The 13,313-nt window shown below is 41.6% G+C and overlaps 1 protein-coding gene across 31 annotated transcripts in view; it reads left to right on the forward strand.

Moving 5' to 3' along the window:
- Window positions 1-13,313, forward strand: part of NRXN1 (neurexin 1) — a 1,287,731-nt gene that overhangs the window by 1,252,748 nt on the left and 21,670 nt on the right. For 23 of the 31 annotated variants that reach the window (XM_089528929.1, XM_089528947.1, XM_089528933.1 and 20 more), the window contains one exon: window positions 2,753-2,840. The exons of 1 other annotated variant lie outside the window; for it this stretch is intronic. In XM_089528929.1, coding sequence (XP_089385055.1) covers window positions 2,753-2,840 — 88 coding nt within the window. The remainder of the gene's footprint in view (window positions 1-2,752; window positions 2,841-13,313) is intronic. 7 more of the 31 variants (XM_089528930.1, XM_089528948.1, XM_089528962.1 and 4 more) reach the window with 1 other exon arrangement.

Raw genomic sequence — 13,313 nt, forward strand, 5'->3', positions numbered from 1 at the left:
CAGTGCTGAACTGAGAATTGAGAATAGGATATAGCACCTGGACAATTCCTGTGCAACTCAGAGCAGCTTTGAGAGGACATACTATAAAAATGAGAGTTGATTCACTGGCCCCAATGGCAACAGATCCACTAATCTCCCCTGAAGAGTTATCTACCTGTCTCTCCTGTCCACTTTCTCCAGATCTCTACATACCCCTCTTTGTCTCCTTACTTGCTCACCCTTCTAAGCTAAAGCACCTTGTGCATTGCCATCTTATCAAGCCTTTTTTTGTTATGGACTTCAGCCAGCCCTGGTTTTTCAAGAGATGTGTTTTTTTCCAACTCACATATTATATGTTTGCATATGATCTTACCAAACCTTTGGTTGCACCACCCCACACCAAATGCAGAAAGCATCAAGTTATCTTGCATTTGTACTGAGAGGAAAGAAGCTGACAATGAAGGGATAAGGAAAGCTAACACTCCTGGCCTGCCTTTGGAAAATCCCTTTTTAAAAAAAAAATCTTAAGAGTTAAATATAAACCATTATGATGAATTTAACCAGTCACCCAAGAGGTCTGTTAATCCAAGCATGCCTTGTTATGATTTTATCGCTCTGCATGTCATCCATTACACATTGGTGGCAAAGGGAGAGATTCTCTTTTGCTTTTTAAATCCTCCTCTAATGAAAACTCTCAAAGCAACTGCCCTGCAAATTATGCACATTTATCATGTGTTCTACTAATAGTAGCCAAAATTCATTTTTGCCAAGCAGAGCTTTCGTCCATCTTTCACCTTCCAATTAGAAGGGGAAAGAAATTGAAGTGTTCAGGAAATGCCGCTCACAGCAATATTTACATTGCACAAACCTAGATAGTGTTCATTTTGTGTTTCCTTAGTGGCTGGAAACGTAGAACAGCCATCAGATGTACATATGATTTTTAATACCTTAGGAGAATTGTATGAAGATTATAAAACTGGCTTATACTGATTCGTACACTTTTGTCTGGTTGGATAGTCTCAACCTTGACTAACAGCAGACTGACTAACAGATAAACCAAAGTCTGTATGGTAAGGACAGACAAATTGGTCAGTTTTGCTTTCTCCTTCATTTTTAAAATCTTGATTACTCTTCTCCCATATGAGAATAAATGGACAAATGTTGGTAAGTCCTTTAAAAATGCATCTGAGAAACTGAGCTGTATTTCCATGTTTGTCCATGAAATCTCATATCCTAATAAATTTGTTGTTTTTAAAGGTGTCATGCAATCCGTTCTAATTTGGTATATAAAGTAAGGGTCAGGCTAGATCATGTGCTCCACATGTTTTACTAAGGTACACCTGTAAGTGGTGACGGATATCTGTTTGCTATACCACATCATTTTCCTAACCTACTTATCTCGCATTTAGGGTGTTTCATTTTGTGGTTGTTTACTGGAAGATAAACATAGGCTTAATTTTTAAAGTCTGCTGAAGAAATCTTATTGTAAGATGAACAACAGATTTATCTCAGAAAATATATATTCAAATTAATGTCTAGTTTCACTTTGACACAGCTTCGTCTTTGAAAATTCAGTTCAAATTCTCACATGTTCCTACTCCTCAGCACTGGCCCATTTTAGCAGTGGCTCTATATATTGGAAGATGCCTGGATTTCAGTATGGAGGTGGGTGGGTTCTTGAGTGCAAAGCATGGGTTTTACCACTTTGCTTTCTGAAGTGCAACTGAGATGCAATAGCAGATGTTGACAATTCATCCTTTGTTACTTTTGTATCTCACTTTCTTCCTCATCCTACTCTCCTTTTGTCTCCCCAGCACTCAAATTTAGAACATACACCTCTGGGGACGAAGCTATGTGATTTTCTCTCTCTCTTTCTCTCTCTCTCTTTCACTTTCTTCTTCCTCCTCCTCTTCCTTTTTCTTCTTCTAGCTACTTTGCAAAACACTATATATTTAGACAGTACTATATCATTATAATAATAAATTATTCTAAGGTTGATGGAATTACTGTCTGGGGAAGAACATACACCTTGAACATACTCTGTGATTTTACTTTATTTTTTGTATCACCAAGTTGAGCCTTGGCCATGAAAACAAATTAAACTCTGCATTCATCACTTCTGTAGATGTACCAATGCATCTACTTTCTGTTTGGGTGTTATGAACCTCAAGCAGGACCTATCAAGTGTGCAGTCAATACCCCCATCCAGTCACACACTGGTATGGCACATTGGAGTTTCTTTAAAAATTCAGGGGGATCCTGTAGAAGAGGGTTCAAAACCAGAACCAATGATCAGGAAAAAAATCTGGGTTTCTGTGCCAAAATTCTGGGTGCATGAATTATGGCTGAATGGTGTAGAGCTATTCCAACACAGGGAAGTGTATTGAAGAAAATATGAGAAAGAAGGAGAAGAAATTAAGTGGAGCACAAGAGAGGAAGCAAAACTGGAGACAAGCAGTGTGATGCAGTCGGAATCAGAACAATAGTGAGCAGCACCATCTGTCCCACCGGACATCTGACATAATCCTCTGTTGCTATCAATTTAAAAAAAGAACCTTACATCACTATTTAGAAAAATACCTAGTGGAAACATAATCTGTATCTGTGCATGAATAAAAAAAGAAACTTACATCACCATTAAAAAAAAAAACTTGTTGGGTGTTGTGTGTCTCTTGGATGACTGCCCGTGCCTGCAAACCTGGACAGTGATATCGATGAGGACATAGTTGGACCAGTTTGATTAATTCAGATGGGCTCTTTGTTTCCTTTGCAGACCACAGATGACATCCTGGTGGCCTCAGCTGAATGCCCCAGTGACGATGAGGACATTGATCCCTGTGAGCCGAGCTCAGGTGGGTTAGGTTAGTCAACTTTTTTTATTACTTTCTTTTCATTTTGATTCTCTGCATGTAGAAGTGGCAAAAAGAGAGGAGCACTCTCTTTCAGCCAGCATTCTTGCAGATGGGAAGAGAACTCAGTCTTGTTCCAATTCTGATGGCTCCCAAACTGGAACTGTCATCCTAATCATGGGGAGTGGAGGAATGGCTCTCTCCTCTGAGTGTACAAATCATAAGGTACTGCAAGTGTCATCCCCACCCTGGGAGGGATCTTAATATGTTTATATAACGATTAATTTTTCATTGGGAGGTAATGATGGCCCCTAATTATTGGTTGTATTGTTTTTGTTCTGTTCTTCTTTGTATCATCATCATCATCATCATCATCATCATCATCACAATTATTGGTTTATTAACTCTCAGCCTGTTAGAGCCTCCTAAGAATATGGATATCAGAAGTCTGATGGGAAAGGTACCTTCATCTATAAAACAAATGTTGTGTAGGCAGGAGTTTTTGGCAACTCTCTGAATTGATTACATCATCTACTGACTGGACCTTCCAGTTGCATGCAAATGTACATGTGTCTGCTGAGCAAAATGAACTTTTCCAGGGGAGACATAATGGATTAAATGGTAAAAAGGTACTAAGGTGCATCAAGGGTCCTTTCACACTACACAATGATAGCAGTATCATTCCACTTTAACTACCATAGCTACTGTACATTATATGTAATTGTAGTCTGGTGAGGTACTAGAGCTCTCTAAACTGACAATTTTAAATGCCCTTTCCTAAACTGTAAATCCCAGAACCATAGCAAAACCAAAACAGATTCTACTTTAACCATAGCAGTTAAAGTAGAATCACATTGCTACAATGATATAGTGTGAAAGGGCCCTTATTTACATGTTAGTGCTTTTTTAAAGAAATTGTAAATGAAATATAGCCACTAAGGACTTGTCTATAGGGTTGATTTACCCCCAAATTCCTCCTGGGCCTGTTAAGTCCTGCTTATATGACACAGGTCCACAACCCTGAATTGGGTTCAGACTTTCTTCACAATGTCTGCACCCAATTCAGGGCCTTTATATATAATTATGGATTTCTTAATATTAACACAAAAAATAAATGCATTTTCTCCTAGTTCCATTCAGCTCAACATCTCTTTGCTCAAAAGTAATTTTGCAGACCTCTGAATGTATCCCTCCATGATGTCTTCCATTCATAATATAATAATACAATAATAATAAAAGATAATAAATGTTATTTATTTAGATTTTAGAAAACCACAGCTGGTGCCATCTTAGTGTGTTACGATGGTGTAAATCCAACTAATGCCCTTATAACACATTTCTTTGTTGTGGAGATTGGAATTCTGTACTGGCCACACAAGTACCAAAATCCACCTCTCCCTAAAAAAAATACCCTTTTGCTGCTGCAAACCTCCCAGTATTGCCTTTTCCTGGTGAGTGGAAAGAGGAGATGGAGCAGCAATGAAGTTTCTAGTAGTTTTTCTATAGCTGGATGCATGCTCTGGAACTTTCTAGAGATCCTCCTGAGACACTGATCCCAGCAATAGAGAAATGGTTGGACACTTCTCATCCAGTCTCCCCAACTTGTATCTCCTAGGAAATTATTGTGCAAGGGGAATGCAGTAGAGAACAGATGGGTGGGTAAGGATCGGATGGGAGATATATCTTAGTGTTGCACATGTGATACATCTCTGGATTCAAGATCTTAGCCCACAACATTTAGAATCTTCAAAAGGGCTTCCATGTTAAGCTTTTATCTTTTAGCTCTGTTTTTATCTTCAGCTAAGTAAGTTGTGGAAAATAGAGTAGAGAAACAGAAGTTTCATTTTTTATTTTAAAATTTTATCTCATAGTATCAAGGGCTGACCACTTGGTTGAGTTGGCAGGTTTCATTGTATATGAAGGTTCCTAATACTGAGAGTCTGACATTTCTATATGAAGGTACCTGAGTGTCTGTATATGAAGGTACCTAATTGAATATGAAGCAGGTACCTAATACTGAGAATCTGACAGGTTTCATTATATATGAAGGTACCTAATACTGAGAGTCTGACATCTACCTTGGTAATGTCTGATTGGCAGTGTCTCACTTGGTCCTCAGGCAGAGAACATCTTTCCCATCCACTCCTACTTGTGACATTACAAAAGGTATTATTTGGCATATTCTCCTTCTTTTGAACCAGCCAAATCCGATTTACTAGGACCTGTTGGGCGTTTGAATTAACAAGGCTTGCTATAAAACCATAAGAGCTGGCAATGCAAAATAGTTCTCACATCCTGGTGCCTTGGCGCTTCTGCTGTGTTTCAGTAACTTGGCTTTTCCCAGACCTCACTCTGGCCACACCATCTGCTTCTGTCCAGACTTTATCACATCTGTTGCAGGGGAACTGCCATTATTGTGGCAGTGATTCTGAATTTCAGAAGATGCTTGAAAGTATTTATTTGGAATTTAACACTGTTAAAAGAAAGAGAGAGACTATAGAAAGTTAAATATTTTATTGATGCAAACAAGCTGACTTTATAAAACTTTAATATGAAAACCATCTTGCCCTTTATAGACTTGAGTGCTGTGAACCTCCTGAGGTTCATGGCACTTTGTTTAGAGAAACAAAAACAGAAAAAGGAGCAATTCTTTCATCGGTGGGTGCAATAGATCCTCCCTAACTAGAACTTTTCAAGCGAAAAGGAAGAACCACTATTTTGCAGTTATTTTCCATTTTTGGGCAATTTCCTCCTCCTCTGAGTTCCTCCCCTTTGACTGAAATGAAAGAGGATTCATCTACATCTGTTCAGTTTGGGTGCTTTCTGGGAGGACGGGAACAATCTGAGTCCTAATCGTCTTCCTTAGGAAGTTCCATAGGAGAGAGAGAAACTCAAATCTCCCTCTCAAACAGCCCTCTTCTGTTTCCTTAGTTGTAGAACAAGAACCAAAATAGCCTATGGTCCTTGGAACACACTTCCAGAACCAAAGATGATAATTGAACTGAGGCATAGCACACATCTACAAAACATCCTAAATATGAGGGATATAAATTTTTCTTTCTTTCTTCCATAAAATAATGAAGAATTTCACATTGTTCTTATTAAACTTTTTTTTATACTGCTTCACCTCAAAACACAAACTCATATAGGGTTTTTTTGTGGGGTTTTCGGTCTATGTGGCCATGTTCTAGAAGAGTTTTCTTCCTGATGTTTCGCCAGCATCTGTGACTGGCATCTTCAAAAGATGCCAGCCACAGATGCTGGCGAAACATCAGGAAGAAAACTCTTCTAGAACATGGCCACATAGACCGAAAACCCCACAAAAAACTATTGATGCCGGCCATGAAAGCCTTCGACTCCACAAACTCATATGTTCTGAGTTACGCTATTTGTGAAAATACTGTTTGTATAAAATCTTGTGGCTTTTTTGTAACGAACAATATTTTTCATGCAAAAGCAATATGAATTTTTACAGACCCTCCCTCCCAACATGTGAGAAACAGAAATAGATAACTTTTTCCATTAGGATGTCTTGATGTGCTGAGATACTCTTTCTAATCAAGGATGAAAAAATCTACAAGTAGTGATTTACAAGTATTCTTTAGATCCCTACCAAATAGGTCAAGGAGAAGGTTAAGAGGTGATATGATAGCCCTCTTTAAATATTTGAAGGGATATTGAGGAAGGAGCAAGCTTGTTTTCTGCTGTTCCAGAGAACAGGACCCGGAACAATGGATGCAAGCTCCAGGAAACAAGATTCCACCTCAACATTAGGAGTAACTTCCTGTCAGTAAGGGCTGTTCGACAGTGGAACACACTCCCTCGGAGTGTAGTGGAGTCTCCTTCTTTGGAGTTCTTTAAACAGAGCCACCTATTGGGTATACTTTGATTGAGATTTCCTGCATGACAGGTGGTTGGACTGGATGGCCCTTGTGGTCTCTTCCAACTCTACAATTCTATGATTCTATGAAATATATTAATTGGTTTTAAAAATAACCATCTCTAAAGAAATAAGTAGCACCTTTGGCTATAAAAGTATTAAAACCACATGGCTATACACATGACATGCACATACTGCATGTATCACATGTAAGTATTTCATCACAACAGCTGACTAGCCTATTTACTCCTTTTGGAATTACACCTTACTTGTGAATCTATAGATGTGTGGACTCTTTTGGAGACAATTTGTGAACTCAGAGTGAGAAAAAAGTAGCAGTGTTCATGTGGAATCAATATCCAATGTCTTCCTCAGGTGCAATCATTTCCTCCATAGTTTTAAAAGACATCCTGATTTTGTTCCTCCTTCTGCATTTGAAACACTGACTTCATCTGCCTTTTGTTGTCTTAATGAGCCAAACGCCGACATTCAAGCAAAACCTAGGGTAGAGGTGTCCAGAGCCTCCGTGGACTTTATTGTACTGGATCGATTTGAGTTGGTGAGTACCGATGATGTGGACAAGCTCCTCGGAAGAGTCCGGAAGACGACCTGCTCTCTCGATCCCTGTCCCTCGTGGCTAGCGGCCCAGGGGGGACCGGCGGTAACTTCGTTGTTACGCCGGATTATTAATACATCTTTGAGGGAGGGCCAATTTCCATCAGAACTCAAATTGGCCATTGTAAAACCTATTCTGAAAAAGCCCTCCCTCGACCCCCTGGTATATAATAATTATCGGCCAGTTTCGCTGCTGCCATTTTTGGGGAAGGTGATCGAGAGGGCGGTTGCAATCCAACTTCAGACGGTCTTGGATGAAACGGATTATCTAGACCCATTTCAAACTGGCTTCCGGGCGGGTTACGGGGTTGAGACGGCCATGGTCGCCTTGGTCGATGATCTCCGTCTGGGTATCGACAGGGGAAGCGTGTCCCTGCTGGTGCTCTTGGACATCTCAGCGGCTTTCGATACCATAGACCATGGTATCCTTCTGGGGCGCCTAGCGGAGGTGGGAATCGGGGGCACTGCGCTCCAGTGGTTCCGGTCCTACCTCTCTGGGAGGTCCCAGATGGTGCAGCTGGGAGACGTATGCTCCGACGAGAGGCCCCTTAAAACCGGGGTCCCTCAAGGGGCCATTCTGTCTCCCATGCTATTTAACATTTACATGAAACCGCTGGGAGAGGTCATCCGGAGACATGGGGCGCGGGGTTATCAGTACGCTGATGACACCCAAATTATTTTCTCTATGTCTCCGACTGATGCAGTGACTGGGGATGGTGTCTCTCCTCTTGTGGCCTGTCTGGAGTCAGTAATGGGCTGGATGAGGGAAAACCGACTCAAGCTGAATCCAGAGAAAACGGAGGTACTAGTGATAGGTTCCCCTGGTCCAGGAATGGTGGTGGTTCCACCTGTCCTGAACGGGGTCACGCTCCCTGTGAAGGACTCCGTGCGCAGTCTGGGGGTGCTTCTGGATTCGTCGCTTCACCTGACTGCTCAGGTGAGTGCGACGGTCAGGAGCACATGTTATCAGCTTCGGCTGATTCGCCAGCTGCACCCATACCTGGCCCAGAGGGACCTTGAAACGATCGTACATGCTCTGGTAACCTCAAGATTGGATTTTTGCAATGTACTCTACATGGGGCAACCCTTATACCAAACTCGGAAGCTACAATTGGTGCAGAATATGGCAGCCCGGCTGGTCACTGGTGCTCCCAGGACCAGCCATATAACACCGATTTTAAAAGATCTTCACTGGCTGCCTATTCGCTTCCGAGCTCAATATAAGGCGTTGGTAATTACCTATAAAGCCCTAAATGGCTTGGGTCCAGGATACCTGAAGGACCGCCTCTCCCCATATATTCCGTCCCGCACCCTCAGAACATCTGGGCAGCAACTCCTGAAGGTGCCAGGGGCTAGGCTTTCTTCCGTCACTAAGCGGACGTTTTCCATCGCCGCCCCGGCCCTCTGGAATACGCTGCCCGCTGAGCTCCGCTCGACTACCTCCCTGGCCCAATTTAAGAAGGATTTAAAGACCTTCTTATTTCATCAAGCATTCCCCCCATGAACATCTTTTTAGGGCCTCCCTCCTCTTCCGTGGCCATGAGGAAGGGCTAATTGGGGTTTTATCCTTTTTATTGTTTTTATTGTTTCTTTGATGCACTGTTTGCGCGCGATTTGTTGATTTATGTATTTTTCACTGTTGTAAACCGCCCTGATCTATGGAAGGTTGCGGTATATAAATAAAACTTTTATTATTTATTATTATTATTAAAGTTGTTCGCATCCCTGATTGTCAGTAGGGATCTCCTGAGAACAGAGACTTAAAGGGGATGAAGTCCATGTTTCTAAGGCTTACAGCACAGTGCCTCTGAAAGGTGTAGTTTGGATATCTCTCCACTAAGGAATTGTACAGTAGGAAGGACAGCCACAGATCTCTCTGTGTGACATTAGCTGACCCATCAATCAAAGCTAGGTAGAAGATAGATCTCTGGGTGATTTGTAGTAGACTTGGAAGGACTTCCATCTCCCAGTTAGTTACCAATGGCAGCATAAAAAATGGTTCCCTACCAGGCTTAAATTGTGCCACAAAAAGGAAGAAGGTTTGGAGTAACCAGAAATGCAGGTTTGTTTTCTCCAGTCAGATTTCTTTGATGAATTTTCCCATTGATTTCCTAGAAATAGTCTTCAAATCTATGTGTATATTTTCAAGCATGTTCATCCATGATATGGATGGTACACTCCCAAATGGCTAGTAAGAAGATGTAGCCCAATCTTCCAACCTGGTACCACTGAAATGTCTGTAGGATTGGCCATAAAGAATACTATATCAGCCTGTCTTCATACTGTTCTTCATACGGGAAGAGAGACCCAAGATGAAACATAACCAAAATTTATCAGAGCTGTTTAACAGATTATACTATCACCTAATCCAATATAGTCATGCTGGCAAACTGGCTGTATTTTAGAGAAGTGGCTGGAAAAGAGAAAGATCTGCTGGCCACCATTTAATCACCTATCTTAGCACAACTCTCCAAGCTTTACGTTTGGTACTAAACCTGTGTAATGAGATTGTAACTGGCAAGTAGGATGCAAAGATGGTTATGTTGCCATTACAATACGATACAATTCAAACAGTAAAAGTCAGTAATAGAAGCAAATTGCCCAACCGTACTAAAATCAGTCAGAGTATATGCTAGAAACCCTGGACATTTATTTATTTGTGAAGTCAAAGGCTTTCACATCTAGCAGTCATAGTTTTTATGGGGGGGGGGGGGTGATTTATGGGTTTCTCTTGCTCTGAGGCCATATTCTGGAAGAAACTATTCCTGACATTTCACCTGCATCTGTGGCTGGCATCTTCAGAGAATGGTGGCATGGAAGTGTGTGGGGTATATATACTGTGTGACCCTTGGTTGAGAGGAAGTAATTTATATGTTAATGGGTATGTTGGTATGTTGGTGAATGGCAAGGACTCAGGGTGGGAGGATATGTGAAGAACATTTGTGTCTATTTAATTAGTGATCCATTGTCTGCTGGGAATCCCCCTGACTCTGGGTGGTTTTCATTTGCACTTGCTGGGACTTAATTTTGGTGTTTTTCAGGACTGATAGCCATCCTTTACTTACTTTCAGGGTTTCTTCTTTCCTGATGAAGTTGTCCAGATGTTTGTGGATTTCAATGGCTTCCCTGTGCATTGCAACCTGATAGTGGTTGGCATGCTCCAGAATGTCAGTGTTTTCAAATTTCCTGCATACTGTGCAGCTGTGGACAAGTCTACATTGGGACCATCAAACGCAGTGCTCAAACCTGAATCAAGGAACAAGAGAAACTGCAGACTGGGCCACCCAAGAAAAATCAGCAGTAGCAGAACATATTATAAACCAACCTGGGCATAAAATGCTACTTGAAAACACTGAAATTCTGGACCAAGCAAAGTTCACATTGCTAAATTGCCACTGATGCAGCAGTAATGGTGCTTATCGGGAGTGAGTGCTTAAGGATAAATGCTTTGGGTGCTACAGCACAAACCTTCAGTCAACTAAAAAGCTTGTGTCTAGATCTCTGCAACTGCTGATTTGTAGTATCTCTATTGATTGCACTGAATTATTAATCCAGTGGATTTATTTAGAAAAGTGGGGCAGTGGCATCATTCCTCGGGAGGGGTACTGTGCCAAAATTGCCATGGTAAGCAAGCCATTGTCTTATCACCTCTGTTTTTTGCTGGCTATGCACCCACCTTCTGATAAATAATGAATGGGAAGATGTGAGTGACTTGCGACAAATGCAGGATTCTTTTTTTAAAAAAAGGTCATGTAAGTGAGACTCTGCCTAAACAACTAGCCAGCTAATACAGCACAGGTTCCTTAAAAAGAAGAAGGAAAAAGGGACCTCCAAACCCCATGACAAAAAGTGCAGGTTGTTGCTGTTCATAGAATCATAGAATCATAGAGTTGGAAGAGACCACAAGGGCCATCCAGTCCAACCCCTTGCCATGCAGGAAATCACAATCAAAGCATCCCCGACAGATGGCCATCCAGCCTCTGCTTGAAGACCTCCAAGGAAGGAGACTCCACTACACTCCGAGGAAGTGTGTTCCACTGTCGCACAGCCCTTACTGTCAGGAAGTTCCTCCTAATGTTGAGGTGGAATCTTTTTTCCTGCAGTTTGCATCCATTGCAACATTGTTGTTGTTGTTGTCGTTTGGTGCATGACTCCCAGTCGTTTCCAACTTATGGCAGCCCTAAAGTGAACCTGTTGTGGGGTTTTCTTGGCAAGATTTGGTCTGAGGAGGTTTGCCATTGCCTTCCCCTGAGGCTGAGGGCATGTGACCTGTCCAAGGTCACCAGGTCTCAGGCCAACATCAGCACAGTGCACAGGCCTACAGAGAGAAAGACACTACTGCCATCATCTCTTGTCCATTTCCCCAGTCACCACCCTTTGTTTTGAGCCTGCTCTTCCCTCATTTCCAAACTCTTTCCTGCTGTCTCTGAAAAGAAAGAAGGTGCTTTGAAGTGTTATAGCTTCTGCCTCTTGAGTACATCGCTCCAAAGACTGGCCAGACAACAAAGAAACATCACAGGCACCTTCCTTAGCCCTTGCTCCCTAAAGTCCAAGGAGTGAGTTTTCTAGTTTTGAAGGCATTGAACATGAATGGAGAGCTGAGGTTAGTAAATAAAACTGAGGAATGACTCACCCAACCCACTGGCTGGCAGAGTAAGTCATCACATGGATATCATTTCTACCAGGCTCCGTGTGACCTTCTTAGCATGAGCCTCAACTGACAAATTCTTTGGCCCAGGCCATATTATATCCTTCGGTGTATTACCATAGCCTCTTCCTTTACAAATTGATTTCTTAGCTCTTGGGTTTCCTTCTCTGACAAGATCACCACTAGCTGATTTGTTTGCTTGTTTGTCTCATTTATTGGTTCCAATATGAGTCAAAAAACAAAAGTGCAACTGTGGCCTCTGAATATGAATCTGGATAATCTAAAATTTAATCTGTACTGTAGAAATAATGCAGTTTGACACTGCTTTAACTGCCATGGCTCAATGCTGGGATTTGTATTTTGTTGTGGCATCAGATTTATCTGACAAAAAAGGTTAAATATCTCATAAAACTACAAATGCCATAGCACTGAGCCATGGCAGTTAAATGGTGTCAAACTGCATTATTTCTGCAGTCGAGATTAGACTTTAGATTGTGGATGGTTGCTTGAAAGATCTCCATACTCCAGAAGAATGGCTCTGCTGTTTTTCTCTGGGCATGGGGTTTCTCTTCCATTTTCCATGATTTATTATTTGGATACAGCTAATAACATATTATCCAAAAGTTAAAACCAGTGCCAAAATGATGCAGTTTTCAGGGGCAAGTCAGATTGATGCCAATGTCGCCTATGCAGATGACATTGAGTTCTCAGGTGTCTGTGTGTAAGTTAGAAGTCTGTCCATGAGATGTCCTTATTCCAGATCAAACTCTTGATCTGTCTGACCCAGTATTCTCAGCAGCAGAGACTGGTAAGATTTGACTCTTGAACCCCACTTCTGGTCCCTAATGCCTCCTTGACCCAAGCTCCCAAAGCAGCAGTGATTCTTTCAAGGGTCTCAGGCAGAGGTTGTCCTATCAATTAACTATCAAATGTTTGAATGGAGAAGCCAAAAGTTATTTTGACATGAGTTCTACATGTCAAGCATCCATAAACACAGGAACCAGAACAAGTAGGGAGTAAGGAGACGCTTATAGGTTGTGCAAGTCATTCAGCAGAGACAGACATACCTGATCCTGATAGTTTCTGTTCAGAGCAAAACTTGGAACATTATTTTTCTTTGGACTATGGCTCCCAGAATCTTCCAGAAGCTACAATAGCCATGTTGGCTGGAGGATTCTGAGACATTTAGTCTAAAAAGTTTATTTTGTAGGTCCTAGTAGGGAGATCAGTTGAACACTGAACTGGCAGTTCCTTTTTCTCCTCCTCTTTGTGGCACAGTAGCCAGGCCTTTTGCCAGGATGTTTGGAAAGGACACTTGGTACCAGATTCCTACAGTCCCTTT

Source organism: Sceloporus occidentalis, unplaced genomic scaffold, assembly GCF_023333645.1.
Source record: "Sceloporus occidentalis isolate IW3139 unplaced genomic scaffold, rSceOcc1.0.p SCAF_6, whole genome shotgun sequence".
NCBI classification, from domain to species: Eukaryota; Metazoa; Chordata; class Lepidosauria; order Squamata; family Phrynosomatidae; genus Sceloporus; species Sceloporus occidentalis.